A 21240-nucleotide genomic window follows, 5' to 3' on the forward strand; every position below is an offset into this window, starting at 1 on the left:
GAAGGAAGTCTAGACTTGAAGACAGAGGGATATGCTGCATAATCTCCTCTTGTCATGTGTATACATTACAGTGGCTACAGCTCAGAAATATGTTCATGGCCTTTCCTTTTACCTCAGGAGTAATGTTCTTCCAGGGCAAACATCATTAGTATACTTAGTAAATCCTAATTAGAGGACATTTCAGCTTTCTAAGTTCAGGATCAGTCAGGTAATATTCTCTTAGTCAAGGAAAGATTATAGTACTTTAATGTTACAAGAGCTTGGGCATTCATGTATATTGTCTTCCTTCAGATGCATACCATGAAATTCATCTCATCTTTTGCTCTCATTAACTATCTTGTCTGAGGTTCTCTGCAATCACTGTGCCCTAAGCTCTAGGCAGAAATGTTTAATCAGGTGCACAGAAAACTTTTCTCCTGAAATAAACCCTTTCAGATTCTTTGCAGATGCTTTCTTGGTCCCTTCTTAGCTGATATATGTGGAGGTATCTTGTTTGGGGTGGGATGGTTGATAACTAGACCTATTTTCTTGGTGAGTCACTGTGATCCATGCCTCGACACCCATCAACAACCTGTGCAACAGGCAGCCAGATGAGGTAAATGGTGCCGCTCTGTCCTCCTTGTTCTTGTTTTGCAGGACACGTAGGTCCTGTTGAAGTGGAGGCTCATTAAGCTCCAAGTCAAAAGAATTATGCCCTACAGCAACCATGGTATTCTCTCATTCAGAACTTCCTGACCCCCTACCAATTTAACCTCACTGGAGAGTTTCCACTGATGCCTGGCATATTCTCTCACAAGGCTGAGGGCAGCACAGACTTCTGACTGGCTGCAGTCTCATGAGAATCCAGCATTGAAGCCATCACTTGGGTAATTCTTTCAAGAATGGTGGGAAAATGGGCTTGGCAAGATCAAAGAGGGAAGATGCTGCGGGTGGGCTGCTAGTGAGTTGAGTGCACTGGAAGCAACAGACCAGGAAGAAAGAGTACTGGCAGAAAGGTCTAGTGAGCCTTGTTTTTTGGTTTTAGGATAGAATGGGACATATTTAGATTCAGGAAGAAGGGTCATAAGTGTTAAGTGTTAAACTTTACTGAATTGCAGTGGCAATGGTAGTGAGGGTGATGATTTAGACATAGCATAGGTAACTCTTCTTGAAGTACTTAATGTATTTTCCAAAGCTCTGTGGCTAATACATTGAATTCTCTAATTTTGTTCTGTTTTACTTCATTTCTACTATTCTGATGTTTTTCTGTCTTTCCAGTTCCTTTGGTCATTTGTTTATTTGAGCTTTCCTTCCTTCCTTGCCTCTTTCCTTCCTTCCTTCCAAGCACAAATTTATACCAAATACCATAATCATTCTTCTGATTCTCAGTATTAGAGGAAGATGTCTTAGACATAAACCTTTATGTCTAATAGTCCAAAATAGTCTTCAAATAACAATGAGGACTTTAGTGGTAAAGATACAACTTAAGCAGTGGTTATTAGAATGGATTATAGATCTGGATGGAGGTCAGAGTATGAAGGATGTGCATGTTTAGAGGATTGATAGGATATAAATAAAGTTTATATTCACTGGGTGAATATATACTTCCAGGGCGTTCCACTGATGAAATGTTCATATTGTTGCAGGGTATTTCATCAAAAGATGATTTTTCTCATATTTATAGCTACATGTTTTCTTTATAGTAGTTGTTGCTTTATCTAATGTGTTAAAAATAGAATGAGTGGGAGGAAAGTGATGGTAGGGGAAAACAAAGGAGGAGGCAACAATGCTTGATAAGAAATGTACTCATTACCTTGCTCATGTGATTGTAACCCCTCTGTTCAGTATTTTCACAATAAAAACTTATGTAAAATAATAATAATAGTAATGAAGTATTAGTGATAACCAAAAAAAAAAAAAGAACAAGTAACCTCTCCAAGCTCAGTTCTTTCCATCTTTCTATGTTTCTGGCTTTTAAAATCCCCAAGTTGGAGACTTTGATTTCTCTTTAATCATCTTCATAAATTGACTTCCAGTCCTGAGGTAGGTAGCAAGTTCTCAGAGGTAGTTTTTTACTGTTCAGTTCTTATAATATCCACGAGTGGACCAAAGCCTCTTGGCAATGGACAGAGACAGCCTGCTAATACCAGGGTAGTGTTACCAACTTGCTTCAGCATGAACCCTTACTTGGAGCCAGGGGCATTTAGGTAAGGTTAAATCAAGTCAAACTAGAAATCACCATGTAGTTAGTTGTATGAGAGAGAAGAGCAAAGAAAGTATACTATAGTTGTGACATTTATAAAATAGCATTCACAGTTGGGAGTAATAGAAGGGAACAGAAAAATAAGACATAATGAGGGCAGTGGACTTAGTTCTTCATTATTGGCATCATTCATGTTGAGAAAAGTATTTTTATATTTGGTGTATATGTGGCTAGTGTGCTTGCTCTTCCCTCTATGAATCCTTTGGAGTTTTTAACCTTTTAAAATATTTACAGATACACTGTTTTATCCCCTAGAAATCCTGCAAGTGTTATCTTTTCACAGATTAGGGCATTTAAATGAAGATGGATTAGGTTATACAGTTAGTGATAAGTCTAAAAAAACACAAGATATGTAACCCTATACTTTTTCTACTAGTGAATAAATGGGAAAGTTAATAAGTCACTTCCTTGCAAATGTTTGAGATAAATAGTTATCTAGAAGTAATTTGTGAGTTTGAAAGACACTCACAGTTGTTGGATTGAAGGAAAAGATGCCATCACGTGGTATTCACTTGCAGGGATCAGATTTTCCTGAGTCAGAAGGGGAATAAGGGATCTGCCAAATGCTTGGGAATGGGTTCAAATTATTGCAGAAGGGTAATGGGAAAGTGTGATTGATTGGAATAAAGAGAATTTATCTTATTCATGAATCAGGTGCTTTCCTTTAGTTCTTTCTCTCAATTTTGATCCCTTTTTAGAAAATTTACCTAGAATATGAATGATTTGAAACTGTTATCTTGAGTTTACCAAGTGAAATAAATACATTCATGAGGGTATTTTATATTTGTAGCATTTTAGCTATAGTACACCATTTTTATTTTTGTTATTGCATGTAACAGTTGTTATTTAGTATTATAAGGTCATCAAGGACATAGTGTCCAGTGAACTAGGACTAGACTATAAGAGCATTACTAAGGAAAATAAAGTCTGTCCATTAAATGACTTAAGGGATACTGGCCTCAAATGAAGTAGGGGCTTTGGTTTGCTCCACACTATATTACTCCTGCTCTCAGTTGTAGAATAAGGTTTGGCACATAATGAATATTCTGAAAATATATGGTGAATGGATTCACGAATCCATTCATACATAAAATATCACAAAGTGATTGTAGTGTCTACATGGTGAGAAACAGCAGAAGAATCAGCAGTCAGGATGAGGTAAGACCATTCAAGGACAAGCTATTGGAGCGTTTAGTGATTTATTTGAGGAAGTATAAATAAAGTATCAGAATAATACAAACTTTGATCATTCTCGTAGTAGACATCATGGAGTTTTAAGGCAGTAGCAACATAGGACACTGGAAAAGGTATTTTTAAGAGCCATGCCTAATCTGAACAAGGTGACAATGTGAGACTAAACTGAGTGCTAAACTCACACATTCAGTGGTTTGAGGTCTGAAAGACAGCAGCAGTGGTCTCTAAAGAAGGGGTGAGAAGGTATAAATGAGCCTTACATCTAGTTGATGCTCTAATGGAATGGATTGCTGGCAGTAAACAATACAGTGCCAAGATGTGTTCTTACAAAAAGTCTGTAGCAGCTGTCCATAGATGGAAAAATTGTGTATGCACAAGTGCGACTGCAATATGTACATAGAAAAGAACAACATCTTAAAAATCATTTAGGGTATTATTATGACAATTTATGGTAAAAATAACTTAATTACCTTGGTTATGAAAAGATAAGAGAATGAGACATGAGAGATGGTAGTTAGAGATGGTGGACAGAAGAAAGACTGAAGAACAATAATTCCATGATCTTCAGTCTGGAAAAATGGGAGTAAGTGATGCTTCTGACTAGACTATCAAAAAGATGACATGTGGCAGAAAGATGAAACCATATCAAATATGAAAATGAGGAATCTTGTAGTACTCTAAAAGTTTGTGTCTAAAGACACTGTAACAGCATCAAAATATGAATGTAAGTAGTTGTTAAAATTGTGGCATGAGGGAAATATGCAGTACTGCTTAAATGTTGAGCATGGTTTCTCAACCTTAACATAATAGATATATTGGACTAGATAAATCTTTGGTGATAGTAGGTAAGGGCTGTCCTGTATATTTATAGGATGTCTACTAACTCTCAGCTGTACAATCAGAATGTCTGTACACAGTGCTAAATATCCCCTGAGGAAAGGAAACCTCAGTTGAAAACTGTTAGTAAGAAGTATGTATAAAGGAACTTATCGTAGACTGGACCTTTAGGATACAATAGGGTTGGGTCAGGGAAGAAGGTAGAAAATGCATTTAAAAATCAAGACAAATAGCAAGAATGGTTTAAGAAACACAAATTGAAAGAACATAAACTTGAGGAATGCAAAGGCAGGGAATATTTGACAAGCTTTTAAAATTTGGCATTTTTGTATCTTTTTTTCTTTTTGTTGGTTATGGGGCTTGAACTTAGGGCTTGAGTACTGTCCCTGAGATTTTTCGCTCAAGGCTAGCACTCTACTACTTGAGCCACAGCACCACTCCTAAAATTTGGCATTTTTTTAAGAATAGTTAAATAGAATTATTTCCTCCATTCACTGAATAGCTAGGGGGAATTTGGTTGAAAGGTTTGATTTACTTGGCTTCTTCTAAGGGATCATGAGGACTTGTCTTGATTAGAAACTCAGAGTGAATAATCCATGCTTCAGAAAACTCATTTTCCACATGAAGACTTGAGACACTACTGTGGCTTTGGAAACTTTTCAAATGAACCTTCCCTTTGTTGAATACTAAAGACATGGAACCTTCCCTTCATTGAGTACTAAAGACATGGAAAAATAAATAATTTATGACCCTGTGGAGAACATACATATGTGTTTTAGCTAATCTATTTATCTACATACTTATCTACACATAGAATTCATATGTGTATATATATGTATATACATAAAAACTAAACAAGTCTGCTTATACATACTTATAGGACTCGATTTTGCTTAGCTCTCTTGGATAGTGGTCAATGTTGAAACTAAAATAGGGACTTCCAAAAATCACAAAATGTTTAGAAGTTCAAAGACCTTTAGAGGTCATCTAAAAATCATCTGTTTACCCTAGAGGGTTTTTTTTAACTTCTTAAAACCTCCTGACACAAGGCATTCCTGTGAGACAGAATATTATGTCCAAAGGCAATGAGGGATGAAATATCAAAGGTTACTTAGAAACTTTTAAGTTATTTAATCATAATAATGTATAAATAATGAAAAAAGATAGTTAGCTAGGTATGGAGCATATACCTGTTACCACAGCATGGAGAGTCCGAGGAAAGATGATTGAAAATTGAGGTGAGCCTGGGTTATACACTAAGAGTTAGTCTCAAAACAACAATAAAGAGATGAATAAGGTAAGGTGGTAGCCCATGGGTGGGGGTGGGGTGGGGGAAGAGATCCATGCTTTAGAAAAACAACACAAGAATGAATAATATGAATATACAGAGCTGTAGCAATCATGTTTTCAAAGCTTTGTACAGAAGTATGATACATAGTGGTAGAGTTATTCAACCCATCTAACATAATGGCCCCTTAACTTTCTTCATGAAACAATAAGACATTGAAACTCAGTTTCAAGACCTCCAGGGGTTGAATTTTTTTTCTGTAAAGGATCAGATAGATATTTCTGATTCATTATTTCATGGGCCACATAGTTTCTTTTGCAACTGCTATGTCTCCACTCTGACATTTTGTCTGGTAAACATCCATTAACATGATAGAAATCAATGAGCTTGGCTACATCTGGTCTGCTTCAGGCCATATTTGTTTGCTGATTCCTGAAAACCTTTGGTTTTTTTAACAGATGGAGACTGAAGCTAACAACAGGGAAACAAGTAACCATTAATAGCAGATCTTGAATTGGAACCCAGGTTTTTTTGTTGCTACCTTACTTCTTTACCTTTCATTGAGATGTTTGATATGTATGTGTGAGCGAGACAGGAAAGGGAAAAGGAAAGATGGGAGAGGAAATATTGACAGAAGGAAAAAGGGAGAAAAAGAGGGTAGGAAAATGTTTCTCCACAAGCCTTTAAAACCTTTGAGGACAGGTAGAGTAGAAGAATCCCCTAACATGTTATTTTTGAGAGAATATGGTGTCTTTCTAGCTACTCAACTTCTGATTTTTTGCCTATATTGTATCACCAGTGAATCTCTTTGTTGTACAATGCTATTAGAGCTCCATTGCATGAACTATTTGAGGCCTAGATTTTCCTCAGGCCTAGTGTTTTCTCTAGTTAAAAGGATTAGAACTTTGTCTGACTAGTTGTTCATTTTTTTCTCAAAAGGGGAAAAAGACCTCTGAGTAATTTTTGTATCACACTTATTACTAAGGACAGTATGTGTTATCTCATTTGATCTTAAAATCGGTATATCATATATCACATTATCATCGTATCCTTGTTAATGATGAATGAGTAAGTTCAACCTTTGGGGAGAAGTAGGCTCAGAGAGATCTAAGTAGCTTCTTTCAAGCTGCATAGCTAGTGAAGGAGAAAGGATTTGGACTTGTGCGTTCAGAGTCTAGAACTCAGGACCTTAACCAATTTAATATATAGTCCTTTTTTCACACAAGAAAGAGCCACTGACATTTCTAATACCACTGCTAAGTTGGGGACTTGGGTGCTATAAGAACTGACTTCTGTAAGTGCTTGGGGTAAGTAATTTGGAGACTTGGGTGTGGCAAGTACTGATAGTACTCAAGAAAATGAGCACTATAGATAAATTTATAGAAGAGAGGCAAAGAAGAAAAGGGAATTTATCACAATAAAGGTAGACATGAAGCTTATAAAATACAGGATAGTAGTGGAGTTACACCATCTAGATATTTGTCCTTTTCTATATATAGATGAGTGTGGAATTTAGAAAATGGCTGACATTGTTGATGACATCTATAAAGTATTCAAGAATTGTTTTCTATTCTAACATATCCAGGGATTAAGCATTTACAAAGAGATCATTTTGAATATATGATTGGTGTGTGTGTGTGTGTGTGTGTGTGTGTGTGTGTGTATGTGTGTGTATGTGTGTATCTGTGTCCTGAATCTTGAACGCAATGAGGGCCTAGGCTTTGTCCCTGAGCATTTTTGCTGAAGGCTAGCACTCTAACATTTGAGCCACAGCTTCACTTCTGGCTCAAGAGTCTCAGGGCCTTTCCTACATGGGCTATCAAACACAAACCTCAGATCTCAGCATCTTGAATGGCTGATTACAAGTGTGAGCACTGGTGCCCAGCTGATCTGTACTTCTTTTTAAAGGGGTAGGAGATTGATGCTAGCAGCAATGATCTTAGTACCTTGTAGAAAAATTATCTCAGTAGGAAAGTCTAATTTTTGTTTCTTCATAGTCTCCTTTGTGGAATTTTTCTTACTTGCACGTCTATCCCCAGCCAACTCAGAGACTTCCTTGGGCCTTTATTCTTTTTCTCTTGAAGAAGGTAGACTTGGTGACTCTTTCGCTGGAAGATTTTTTGCTAAGATATTTACATTTCCTTTTGTATAGACAAATATACATAGTCATGGACTGTTCATTTTTCAATTTCCTTAGCTTACATTGCAGTATTTCACCATCAAGGCAAGAACTGCATACTATCTAAGTTTAATTGCCTGTAGGTATTACTGCTGTAAGTTTTCATAATTATAATTAACATTCACTGCATTAACATTTCACTGTTCCCTTAGGGTTTCCAGAGCAATTCACAAATACATTTGACTTTAAAAAGCTTACAAGGATTATAGAACCCCAAAGGTGAAGGATAGAGAGTATTTCCTGCTCTTCAATAATTCAAAACTTAGTAAATAGAAGAAAGTTTTGGTTACCTTAGCCATTGTATTACAAATAGTTATGTGCCCTAAGAAAGAAAAGTTTAAACTTGAGAGAAAGAGGTAGGGCGATAGTTTTTGTATGTTTCATTTCCTTAGAAAATATTTAAAGGGTAAAAACACTTAGGATTAGAACTCCTCTTCACTGGTTTACATGGTTAAATTGAATAAGGCCTAGAATTAAAGGAAAAGCTTAAGAAAAGTATCCAAAAATATTTTGTTTGTGTTTCCCAATCACATAGGTTAAACATTGTGTTTTCCCATCACAAAAGGTCTGGTTGGGAAATACAAAATAGATTTCCTTCCACCAGAAGAAAGTTCAACAATTCCAATTGAGTGGAATAGACAGTTTTTAGACAAGCATTATCTCCCTAGCAATGCATGCCAGTGCTACTTACCTGGAAATTCTAGAGTAGTGATTGGACTATGTGAAGGAATTACCTGGTTTCTGCAGTGGGAGAGTTAGATTGGCCATGTTGGCTTAGCCTCAACTAAAATGCTGTCAGCAATGATGACATTGCAATTGACTCTGCATAGGTAACTCAAGAACTTAAGAGATTTTAGACTTCCATGAAAACAGCAATGACAGTTTGTGCCCTTATTGGAAGAATTTTTGCTTTATAAGGAGACCACTGCTTGATTTATTATGTCAAGGGTGCCACAAAAGTACAATGAGAGACGGAATCTTTCCTTTTGCTAGCAAACTGGGAAGACTGTCCTTTCTCCTATTTTCTTGGCCGTCCAGAATATCTTCTTGAAGATTCATTCTCTTAGGACCTCATTTCTTCATTGCTAGAGAGGCATGAGTTAGCTTCAATTAGAAGGATATACCAGTAGAATCAATAGTCTCCATTGCCTCTGCTTTTTTTTTTAATGTTTTTTATTGTAAAAATACTGTATAGAGGGGTTACAGTTACGTGAACAAGGTAATGAGTACATTTCCTATCAAGCATTGTTGCCTCCTCCTTTGTTTTTCCCCTACCATCCCTTTCCTCCCACCTCCACAACTACACTCCCCACCCCCCCACCCCTGCCTAAATTGTAAAGTTCGTTTTTCAACCTAGTGTCTTGTACATCTCATTGTTACAATGGGTCAATCTGTATCCCTACTTAAACATTTTGTTTTTTCCCCTCCCCTCCCCAAATTAGAATGACATCAAATACAGTGAAAACTGTATTTGGGGTTATAAGTGGAGGAGGAACATACAAAGCAACAAAAAGATCACATAGTACATTATAAATACGTTAGAAACAATAGCAAGAAAGAAAAAACCACTTATGGCCCTATTTTACTTTGGGATATGGCATATACACCTGCAAAGAGGATGAATTAGTTTTTACTCACATGGCTTTAAATGTGATCAATTCTTCTGAGTCCTTACAGATCTTTCAATTTACCAAAGCACAATTTGAGAAACTACAGTCATCACTGTGGGCTTGTGAAATAGAAGTCACCAATAATATATGGCCTTTTTCTAAAGGACAAGTAGAACAGTACTGGCTAACAAGAAAACTAAAGATACTGTGTGCTGATGGCTCACGTCTATAATCCTGACAACTCAAAGGCTGAGATTTGAGGATCACATTTTGAAACCAACCCCCGAAGCCAAATCAAGAAGCTCTTATCTTCAATTAACCATGAAAAAGCCAGAAGTGGCTCAAGTGTTAGAATACCAGCCTTGAGTGAACAAGCCAAGCAAGCAGTGTGAGGCCCTGAGTTCTAGTTCCAGTACTGGCACAAAACTAAAAGAAAATTAAAGACATTTGATGCATGGCAGATTCATTAAAAAAAAACTTTCCAGGAGAGTGATAGGTTACATTGGGTAATTACCAGGAACAGACTTCAAAAAGACAATTCTGTCCTCCTTGTACCTTCAGTGCCTACTCTTTTCCCCACATATAAAGACAGTACATAAAAGGAGATATACCTGGGGTTGGGAAGGTGGCTCAGTGGTAGAGTGCTTGCCTTGCATGCACTGGGTTCGATTCCTCAGCACAACATAAGAAAAAAGAAAAAAGCCGGAAGTGGCGTAGTTGCTCAAGTGGTAGAGCTCTAGTCTTGAGCTGAAGAGCTGAGGGACAGCGCCTAGGCCCAGAGTTCAGGCCCCATGACTGGACCAAAAAAAAAAAAAAAAAGGAGATATACCAAGTTAAACTTTCTCCCCTGAGAACCTCCTCTGCCTCCTCTTTTTTTCTCTTTCCTATTGTAAGGAATAAAATATGACATACTCTGCTCGAGAATATTTTTGTTTAGACTGGAGAAGAAGAGAAATGAGAACATCTGTACATGAAAAATTTACCCTTTATGACACTATATTGAGGAAAATAGACGGGGAAGGGGAGCACATAGAAGTGGGGGTAGGAGGAAGTAACTCAAAAGGTCCTCAATCTCTATCCCTCATCATAGTGTTTATATAAGAAACAAAAGGCAACTTGTGGCTCATCACATCTTACTGTTCATTCTTTTCGGATTTGGACTCGGAGACAGGAAGAGATCTAAACATCAGGCTGGATTTGGGGGTCAAATAGCTGACTGTTGTCTTTCCTTCCATCTTGCAAAAATCCCAACCTGAACTTCTAGCTGAAAAAGAAGCAAGTGTACGTAGACAAGGTGGAGAAAATGCAACAGGCCCTCGTGCAGCTCCAGGCAGCATGTGAGAAACGGGAGCAGCTGGAGCACCGACTCCGGACACGACTGGAGAGGGAATTGGAAGCCCTTCGGATTCAGCAGGTATGGAGAATGTAAGGGAAGTAAGAAAAGAGAAAGAGGCAGAGGAAAGGAAGGAGGAAGGAAGTTAACAAAGAATGGAGGTAAAGTTATTATTCCCAGTTACTTATTTAGCATTTAGTATGAACACAAAAAAGCTAATGCTTCTCTTTACAATTTTTGTCCTCCCTGATCTTTCTCTGAATTATTTCTCCATTGTAAATGTGAAGTCCACTTCCTTGTTTAGCTCATCACAGAAATGCCCTTAATATTGAAGATCTTACACCTATTTTTAGATAAAGTTTTTTATTGTGAAAATACTGTACAGAGGTGTGGTTACAGTTATATAACCAAGGTAGTGAGTACATTTCTTATCCCGCATTGTTGTCTCCTCCTTTGTTTTTCCCCTACCATCCTTTCCCTCCCGTCTTACACCTTTTATTTTTCCACATGAACCCAAACAGAAACTCTATAAGAAGTGAAGCTGCTATACAAATGGACTCTTAGTATTATAGTATTGGGAATCATACTTAGAAATCTTCTAGCCTTGGGTTTATAGGAGATGAAATCAAAGAAGGTTTCATGATACACTAAAGATCACAGAAATTAGGGAAAGCCAGGAACCAAATCATAGATTTCTAAATTCCATTTCTCTTATATCCCATGCTTGCAGGTAAGGGTGGCATATTGTACACCATTGAATCACTTTCCAAACAGTATGATAGTTTGATATGGTAGGGTATTTTTTTTTTACCTGTACTGGGTCTTGAACCTGCACAGGGCCTGAGGACTGTCCCTGAGCTTCTTTTGCCCAAGGCTAACACTCTACCACTTGAGCCATTGTGCCACTTCCAGCTTTTTCTATTTATGAAGTACTGAGGAATCAAATCCAGGGCTTCATGCAGGCTAGGCAAGCACTGTACCATTAAGCTACATTCCCAGCCTGGTAGGGTTTTTTTCTGACTAAGAAGTCTTGTATCTTGAGGAGAATATCTGAATTCCCTTCTTCTTCCAGAATCAATATCCAAATTATGGTTTAAGGATGTAGCTCAGTGGTAGAGCACTTGCCAGCATGCTTGAAACACTAGTCCCATCCTCAGCACTACAAAAACAGATAAACCAAACCAAACCCACCCACTCCCCCCAAAAAATCCAATGTAAAGTAATTTGAACAGTAATTCCTTCAAATGAGACCCTGACTATGATTACATTCTCATTAATGGAGGGGTCTCGGTATATCCTTCAATAGCGCCAAGGCAGCTCTCAGCCCACCAATGTTTCTGAATACAATGCTGCTGCGCTGATGGAGCTCCTTCGGGAAAAGGAGGAGAGGATTCTAGCCCTGGAAGCTGATATGACTAAGTGGGAACAGAAGTATTTGGAGGAGAACGTGATGAGACATTTTGCTCTAGATGCTGCTGCAACTGTGGCTGCTCAGAGGTAAGCAGATGGCAGAAGGACCACTACTTGAATAGTGGGAGTGAGGATACCAGATGGGTAACTGATTCCTTGGTTTCCAAGAGCTTGGTTTTCTTGAATATTCAATTGCTATTATTTTCCACACCTCCTTCCCTAGAGTCTTAGGTCCTTTCAACCCTATGTGCACATTGTTTAAGCCCAAAACTGGAGTGAAAAGCCTCCCTGGAAAATTGCCACTCAGAAAGCAAATGTCACTTGAGTGCCTGCTGCCATTTGATAGCTCTGGCTCATTCTGGGCATGTCAAAAGCTGTGCTGAACATGAATCCATTGCTGCCCTTTGAGAAGGTCTATATTTGAAGGGTGCATTCTCTGTGTAAGCAGTTCCATTCCATCTGGTATGAAAGAGAAAGTGGCAGGAACAATTTTGTTTGGGGTTTCTTATTTGTTCTTTACATATTACAAAAATGAATGGTTAGTCTTTGGAGGAAACAATTGCTTGTGCATAGTTTGTCTTACTGCTGCTCATAACTATCAGTTGAGAGAAAAAGAAGGATAGAGAGGAAGAGGGAAAGAGAGAGGAAGGGAAGGGAGGAAATCTCTCAAGTCAGTTGATGATGTTGAGTTGTTAACTATAATGGATAGAGACTTGGTCTGGTATTGGGTATGAAGGAAGATTATGGATTATTTCACCCAGATAGGTTTCTCTCCAGAAGGTTCCTAAAACATCTATGTTGTTTCTAACATTCTCCCACATATAGTAAATGAGTAGAGCCTAGAATCATTTTCTATATTTTGTGGTTTAGGGTATGGATATGTGGACAGGGTGATGGTACATTTACTTTGGAGTCCTTGTAGTAAATTAACTAGAGGGATATAACTGCTTAAGAGCAGGATTGATTCTTTCTAAACTTGCTCCTGTTTGTTCAGGAAAGGATCTTTCACCTCTAATATGATCATCCTGACTCCTGATAGCCTTTACACCTTTAATACACTGAAGTTGCCTATGATTTGATTTTGATATCTTCCTTGTCTAAAGCTTCTTCCAATTTATTTCCTGAGAAAGGCCTGCTAAGTGCATACCAGTGTGGTAGTAAAGTGCACAGAAACCCAACCTATGCCAGAAGATGGTCATAAGATTCAGAGGCAGATTTGAAGTGTCATGTTGCCTCCAAATTTCCATGGAAGCACCTGTGCCCAGCACTTGTTCAGAAGTTATTCTGAACAATAGTGAAAACTACTTGTTTTAATGAGAACGAGGGAGACACAGGCTAATTGTTTTCATTGGGAAAGATTAGAATGATAGAATTCCTAAGGCTGAAAAGTTTAGAAAACAGAAGTTCTTGGTGCTGACCTTCAACATAGATTCCAAGGCAAAAAGTAGGAAAGCAAGGAAAGGGCTTTGTATACCATCCTGCATTCCTTTTTTTTCAAGCCATTAGCTATCCGAAGACTACCTATTTTAATTAATTTCCTTTAAATTCTGTTACAAAGTTTCATGTAATTGCTGTTTTTAGTAAAATATTCATTCTTATGATTTAATATGATTAAAACACAGTCTGTTCCCACTCATAGGAACATCTTCTACCACTAGTAAATATTTAGATCTAGACTGTGCCTTTTTCCTATACCACTAATTCAACTCCCAGGACAGATCAAGAAATAGGTTATGTATTCAATTCCTATGAAATGAGAGTTAGACCAAGTGATTCCTCTAGGCACTTCTATAGGATGGTACTGTATTTCCAATGATCATATCCTGCATACATGGCATGAAGATTGATTTCCTTTTCTTCTTTTCTTCACAAGATTAGATATTGGGGAGGTAACATTAAAAAATTCACTTCAGATGGAGGCATAGAATTCCATTGTGTATATATACCACAGTTTCTTGATCCCTTCATCTACTGAGGGGCATCTGGGTTGGTTCCATATCTTAGCTATGGTAAATAATGCTGCAATAAACATAGTCGTGCTGGTAGCTTTAGTATGGTATTGTTTGTGATCATTTGGGTAAATGCCCAAAAGTGGGATTGCTGGGTCATACGGGAGCTCTATGTGGAGTCTTTTGAGGAACCTCCATACTGCTTTCCAAAGTGGTTGAACAATTTTACATTCCCACCAACAATGCAGTAAGGTTCCCTTCTGTCCACATACCCTCCAGCATCTGTTGTTATTAGAGTTCTTGCTTCTAGCCATTCTAACTGGGGTGAGGTGGTATCTCAACGTTGTTTTGATTTGTGTTGCTTTTATGGCTAGAGAGGTTGAGCATTTCTTCATGTGTCTATTGGCCATCCTTCTTTCCTCAGAACTTGTGAGCTCTTCTGCCTTATTCATTTGTTAACCTCTTATTCTTCTTAACTTTAAGTGCAAGTATTAACCAAGTCTGTGTTTTTTATTTTGAAAATAATTTTGAAGTTCCTAGAATTATTGACTACCAAAGGAAATACTCAAAATTTATTTGGGGAAGGAAGGAAAAAATAAAGGTTAAAGAAAAAAGTGAAAGAAATAGATGATAATTTCTGAATGTATAACTTAGAGTCCTAAATTTAGGGCCACATTTTAATGTCCCACTAGGTTTATATGTGTTGTTTTAGTGTCTTAATTTGTGTACAATACATGAGGTATACAATAGATAGCTCACAGGTTTCATAGTTGGGGAATATTACTTGATACACAAAAATGGAGTTTATAGATTTATTTCAATTAAAGTGTTAATTCTATATTAGGAATTGCCAACTGTTAATGTACAGTTTGATGAATGAATTGAATGCAACAGTGTATTACAACCATATTCAAGATAGAGCACAAATTCTAAAGTTTCCTTGTAACCCTTAAATTTGATCTCTTCTTTTCCAGGCAATGACTGTTATTTTTTGTATCATAAACTTTAATTTTGTTTCCTAGAATGTCAATATTAAAAGAGCCATATTGTATTTGCTCTTTTTGTTTGACTTCTTATGCTCATCATAATTATTTTGAGGTCCATCCAAGTTGATGCATGTATTAATAGTTCATACTGCTTTGTGACTGAATCCTGTGCCATGGAATGGATGTAGCACATTTTTATCCATTCACTTGATGATGGATATTTGGATTGTTTCCAGTTTGGGCCATTGTGAATAACAATATGCACATTTATATGAGAAGACATACAAGATGACATATCAGGTGGACTTTATAACCCTTTCAGTACTTAGATTTTCCAAACTGCATCTTAGTGATGGATTAATTCCACACAAGAACAGAGGAAGAAAAATTAGACATGGCTTTAAACTTTACAGCAATAGGTATTTAGTTCATTTGGAAAGTGTCATTATTGCCTTTCATTCTGACATGCACCTAAGTATTAGATACACTAACTCTTTAATATTGGTCAGTTGTATGCATGGAATCTTTGCCTTATAAAAAAAGCTAACAAGGTGGGGGAGGAGAGTAAACTCTGTTTGACTTCCTTAAATTTAGTATTTGAGATAAGCATGGTGGTATCTACCTATGACCCCAGCACTCAGGAAGAGGAAATAGGAGGTTCCTAAGTTGAAGGCTAATCTGGGCTACACAGCAAAATCCTTTCTCAAAATATGAGACAAAATAAAATAAAATCACTATTTGAATCTGGGTTCTAATAGCTGATAAGACTGAGATCCTAAGGATTACAGTTTTGAAGCCATTCTAGGCAGAAAAGTCTATAAGACTCCATATTCAAAAAAAAACAAGAAAAAGGAAAGAAAAAGTTGGGCTGGAGTTGTGGCTCAAGTGGGATAATGTCAGCCAAGCAAGCAAGCAAGCCAAGAAAGAAGGCAATAACGAAGAGGAGAGCAGGCAGAAGTTCTTCACAAATAATCATGCATGGCTATCTGTTCCTTTCATGTTGTCTCTGTTTTCTTCTCATTCTACAATGTCTATTTACCTTTTTCTCTACTGTGGTTTCTCTGTAAATAATAGAAATTAGCATCTCTATGATGAAAGAATATCCAACTACTACTTGGATATTATTGTTATGTGGCTGTTCTCATGAAACTTTGACTCCAGTGTCCTTAAAATAAAAGATGATGAGAGTGCTCCTTTGTTTGCAATGACAACAAATGATATGCCATCATTTGAATCAGAAATAACAAAGTTTATTCTTTCTTCTCCATAACACCCACATTGAAATAGCCTTCAACTTCTAACTATTCTACTTCCTACTGTCTGTTTTAATTTCCCTTGCCATTTAACCACTTCATGTTTTCATTATCTCTTACTGAGATTATTGCAATCATCCAACTACTCTGCTTGATTCCAGTCTCTTTCCCATCATCTCTGCATCACATTCTAGTGAGAGATAATGCTGTCTTCCTAAAGCTTGTGGCAAGTTTCTCATTCCCTTTGTAAAACTTTAGTAATTTTCAGTGTCTGTTGGAATAAAGTCCAAACTCGTTCTTGTAGTGGTTAATTATTTACTCTTTGTGTTCCTTGCAAATTTTCTGAAGCCAGGACTTAATCGTTCTCTTTTTCCCATCTTCAGCTTCCTAATTACTCTAAACACAGTGCTCCACTTATAGTAAAATTTATATATTAAGTTCATGAGAGGATGCTGCTCCTATTAAATAGGGATACAGGTTGACCCATTGTAACAATTATATGTACAAGACATTATGTTGAAAACGAACTTTACAACTTGTGGCAGGGAGGGGGGGAGGTGTTAGGAAGGAGGGGAGGGAAAGGATGGTAGAGGAAAAACAAAGGAGGAGGTAACAATGCTCCATAGGAAATGTACCCATTACCTTACTCATGTAACTGTAACCCCTATATACACTATTTTTGCAATAAAAAACGTATTTTTAAAAAAGAAAGTTATGGGTGACATTTTTGAGAGGAATTTAAACACTATGATAGTTAATCAAAGAAAGGAAGAAGAGGGGAGATGCTGACAAAACTTGTTTACTTAAGAATTTGAGTTAGGGAATCAAATTCAGGGATATGTACTTCCAGATTTGCAAGCTGAGTTGTCAGAATGTAGCCAGCATTTCTCTCTTGCTTTTCTCAGGGACAGTGTCAGAGTATTGGAAATTGTTCCTTCGAACACTGCATGCTTGCTTTTTCCTAAATTCTTGGTTTCATAGCTTAAGATTGATGTTCAGTGTAGTCCTGGTGGCCCTGTAGGAATTCACCAAGTGTCCCACATTTTAAGGCTTCATTCCTGAGGAGTTCACAGCGTCCATATCAATTAGCTGGCAAAGTCCTGTGTACCCAGAGAGGTCTTTTATGCAGTGAAAGTGGATTTTTGCCAGCCACAGTTCCCCCAGTGAGAAACCATATGTTCAAATCCCATATCCGTGGATACCGTGTACTTTTCAAGAGGCCTGACTCTAAGCCTTCATCTATCATTTCATATTGGCCTGGTGTAGAACAAGGAGGCTGCCAGGATTATACTAAATGCTGGGATTTTTCAACCTATAGACTTCCTCCATTTGATACATACAACTCTTTATTTTATTTTATTTTATTTTGGTATAGGGCTTGAACTTGGGGCCTGGGCACTGTCCCTGAGCTCTTTTTGCTCAAGGGTAGCACTCTACCATTTGGAGCCACAGGTGCCCTTCTGGTTTTCTGGTTTTTAACTGAAGATAAGAGTCCCACACACTTTCCTGCCCAGCCTGGATTTGAACTGCTATCCTCAAATCTCAGCCTCCTGAGTAGCTAGGATTACAGGCATGAGCCACCATGTCTAGCTAGTTCTTTCTGTTTAAATAACTTCATTGAATGCTTTTACAGTGCCTAATGATGTATGATTTACATGCATAATTTTACTTTTATCTTCAATAAGATGAAATCTTCATCTTTATGGTTTCCATTTCATATGAGGTAAGTCAGGCTTTGAGCAATTAATTGATTAATTTATTTGTTTTAATATATATTTTTATTGTAAAGATAATATACAGAGGGGTTTGAGTTACATGAGTAAGATAATGAGTATATTTCCTGTCAAGCATTGTTACCCCCTCCTTTGTTTTTCCCCTACCATCCCTTCCCTCCTCACCTCCCCAACTTCTCCCTCCCTACCCCAGCTGTAAAGTTCATTTGCAACATAGTGTCTTGTACATCTCATTGAGTAACTGATTTATTTTGAAGTCAGAAAGGTTATTAGTGGCAGAGTACTTGGAGAGATGAGCTAAGTGTTCAAAATAGTCAAATACATAGTCCTAAGCATTATGCAGTGATGTTTATCTCAACGTATCCACTTGAACCACAAACAAGTGAATGAAACTAGAGGAAGCATAGATCTTAAAATATAAAATATTTCAAATTTATCAAATGATGACATCTCTAGTTATTTCAGCACTCCAACAAGTTCAAAGTTGAAACTACTTATTAGATTTGCGTATAAGCCATAAGCAATGGTTTTGTAGAGGCTCGCCCCCACCTTCCTCAACATTAATGTACACTTTCCATGTAGTCATTCCCTTTCCACTTCACCCCCATCTTCATGGGTCAAAGTGACAAGTCAGGAGAACATAGCTAGCTGCCAGTAGAAAATGTACCTGGAGTTCCTTTACACTTTCTCATTCTGGTAGAAAGGGCAGTGAAACAGGGCCAATTCAATATTCTTCAGCCTCTCTGACTAATATAATTCAATCACTGTTCTCTTTAATCTTAGCTCTCTCTGTCTCTCACTCCTCTTTTCATCTGTCTCTTCCCACATTTTCCTTGTTAATTCGTCTTGACCTAGTGACAGAATACACTTTGAAATGCAACATGATGATCCTTTATGCAGTTGAAATTCTGTCAAGAGGACAATCACTTATAGGATAAACTAAATGATTTGGTACTAGAGTGTTACAAATGTAGATTAGATACAGAAGTGAGTGGCACTAAGACAAAATATCTCTTTGTCAGCTCCAATGCTCTACCAGATCTTAACTGTTGATATGTTTTCTAACCCTCACAGTAAACTGTGTAAACATCCTCTGATTCCCTTCGATACCTACTTTTTCTCTTGTAGGACTATCAGAAGACAAAGTAAAATATATTCATATTTTTGTTACTTGGTACAATTTTAAAGCCAAAAGTTTTAGGAAGGATGCCTGTCTCGTCCTGAAAACAATTATGGGACATTTCATATAATGCCAGAGACTTTGGCAGCCATGCCCCTAACACCAACTTCTTTTTCCTAGTTTTTGAGACTTTTACCAATAAATCATCCAGAAACCAGTCATTCCTAATAAGAATGATTTCATCTTAAGGTTTTCCAACAAACCCTCCTTTGGCTTAAGACAGAAGTAGCATTTATCGATTTTTCTACATTCCCATCATCATCACACTTATTTTTCTCATCAGGGATACAACAGTCATCAGCCACTCTCCTAACACCAGCTATGACACAGCTCTAGAAGCTCGTATCCAGAAGGAGGAAGAAGAAATCTTGATGGCCAACAAGCGTTGCCTGGATATGGAGGGCAGGTAAAATGTTGATCTGGACTTGTCTAGATCTAAGAAGTTGGAATAAAGGCCAGTTGGGTCAGCAGGGAAGGAAAAACATCTGAAAAAAATCATGTAGCCTCCCTCCTCCCACTTACACCCCTGTCATCCCTGCCATCCTTGTCATCCCATTAGGGTATGAGATGAGATGACTGTTACTTTGTTCACTCCCACTAATTGTTGGATTCCTCATAGGATTGTTGTACTCTGGATTTTCTAATTTCTTTTCATCCATTTGCCATAGCTGAATTTATATTTTCACTCTGGGGTATTCCTTCTAGAACTACACCTCAATTCTATGACATAACAGACTTCTTGGGAAAACAACTTCTATTCAAACAGGGAGGTAGAGCTTAGGATCATTTACTTATTACCTGAAGATTATTCATAGACTTCATTTTCTCAATTGTTTTCATTTACTCAGTTTCTTCATGGCAGCACCCACTATGTTGATTCTCTCATACATACTTTGTTTTGTCAATACTTCGACATTCCAAGGTGTAAGAAACAGTTCCTAGATTCATTCTGATACTCAATTTGGTATGCAGAAATATGTACTTTTTATTTTAAAACTGTAGCATACCAACCCCTGTTTGCCAATGCAGAACTAACAAGACTTAAGTTTGTCAAAGAAAATGGGAATTGAAGTCCATGTAGGCAGCAAGACCAGTAATCAGAGGTAGTAATGGCTTTTCTTTGTATCTTTTCTTTGTCTTTGACTCCTAGGATTAAGACTCTCCATGCCCAGATTATTGAGAAAGATGCCATGATCAAAGTGCTCCAGCAGCGCTCCCGGAAGGAACAGAGTAAGACAGAGCAGCTATCATCCATGCGGCCAGCAAAGTCCCTGATGTCCATTTCAAATGCTGGATCAGGCTTGCTTTCCCACTCATCCACCTTGACTGGTACCCCCATAATGGAGGAGAAGCGAGATGACAAGAATTGGAAGGGGAGCCTAGGTAATAATAGTGAATAAGAAAGAAGATAGTGACATGGTTAAAGATAGCCCTGACCAAGTGCCTCACACACCAAAGTAAAGGGGCAACAGATCAGGTTCTAGGAAAAGAGGTGTGCCCAACTAGGTTTTTTTTTTCCCTCCTATGGGGCTCCTACATATCCAAGAGGAACTCCACACATGGCAGTCTCATGGAGAGAACATTGGGGAATAAAATGTTCTTTTTGAATGACATTTAATTTCATCTAAAAATTCCTCAGACTTAGCCTTTGCCATGTGGGAAGTTTGATTTATCCAAAGCCAATGTGGCCATCAACTCATAAAAAAACCTCTGACATTCAACATTTCTATATTCTTTCCTCAATTACAATAAGAAGGCCCAGAGTTCTCATTAAGCTAAATGGAGCTGGGTGGCAAATTTTGGTTACCAGAGTGTTTTGAAGAGAGAACAGAATGTACCTTTTCAATCCACTCCTGTTTATTCCTTCTTGTCTAATCAAAACACCAGAGTACTGTAAATACCAAGGAGCACATTTTTAGAGCCTGGGGGTCAAATACACACATATATTAGTATGTATATATTAGCTCTTTTTGTTGTTTTTCATGCCTTCTTGTTGTTTTTCATGGCCTCTGACACTTGCTGTGTTCTTTTACTAACAAGTAACAG

General features: G+C 37.6%; 1 protein-coding gene across 5 annotated transcripts in view; it reads left to right on the forward strand.

The window, feature by feature from the left end:
- The window catches only part of Amot (angiomotin), an 82752-nt gene that overhangs the window by 38890 nt on the left and 22622 nt on the right, over positions 1–21240 (forward strand). For all 5 annotated transcript variants that reach the window (XR_006148954.1, XM_042690065.1, XM_042690067.1 and 2 more), the window contains 4 exons: positions 10615–10764; positions 11990–12180; positions 19478–19600; positions 20345–20577. Coding sequence is in view for 4 of the 5 variants with exons in the window: in XM_042690065.1 (XP_042545999.1) it covers positions 10615–10764; positions 11990–12180; positions 19478–19600; positions 20345–20577 (697 nt within the window). In the remaining variant the exon portion in view is untranslated. The remainder of the gene's footprint in view (positions 1–10614; positions 10765–11989; positions 12181–19477; positions 19601–20344; positions 20578–21240) is intronic.

Source organism: Dipodomys spectabilis, unplaced genomic scaffold (genome assembly GCF_019054845.1).
Source record: "Dipodomys spectabilis isolate Male_0828 unplaced genomic scaffold, ASM1905484v1 ptg000132l, whole genome shotgun sequence".
NCBI lineage: Eukaryota > Metazoa > Chordata > Mammalia > Rodentia > Heteromyidae > Dipodomys > Dipodomys spectabilis.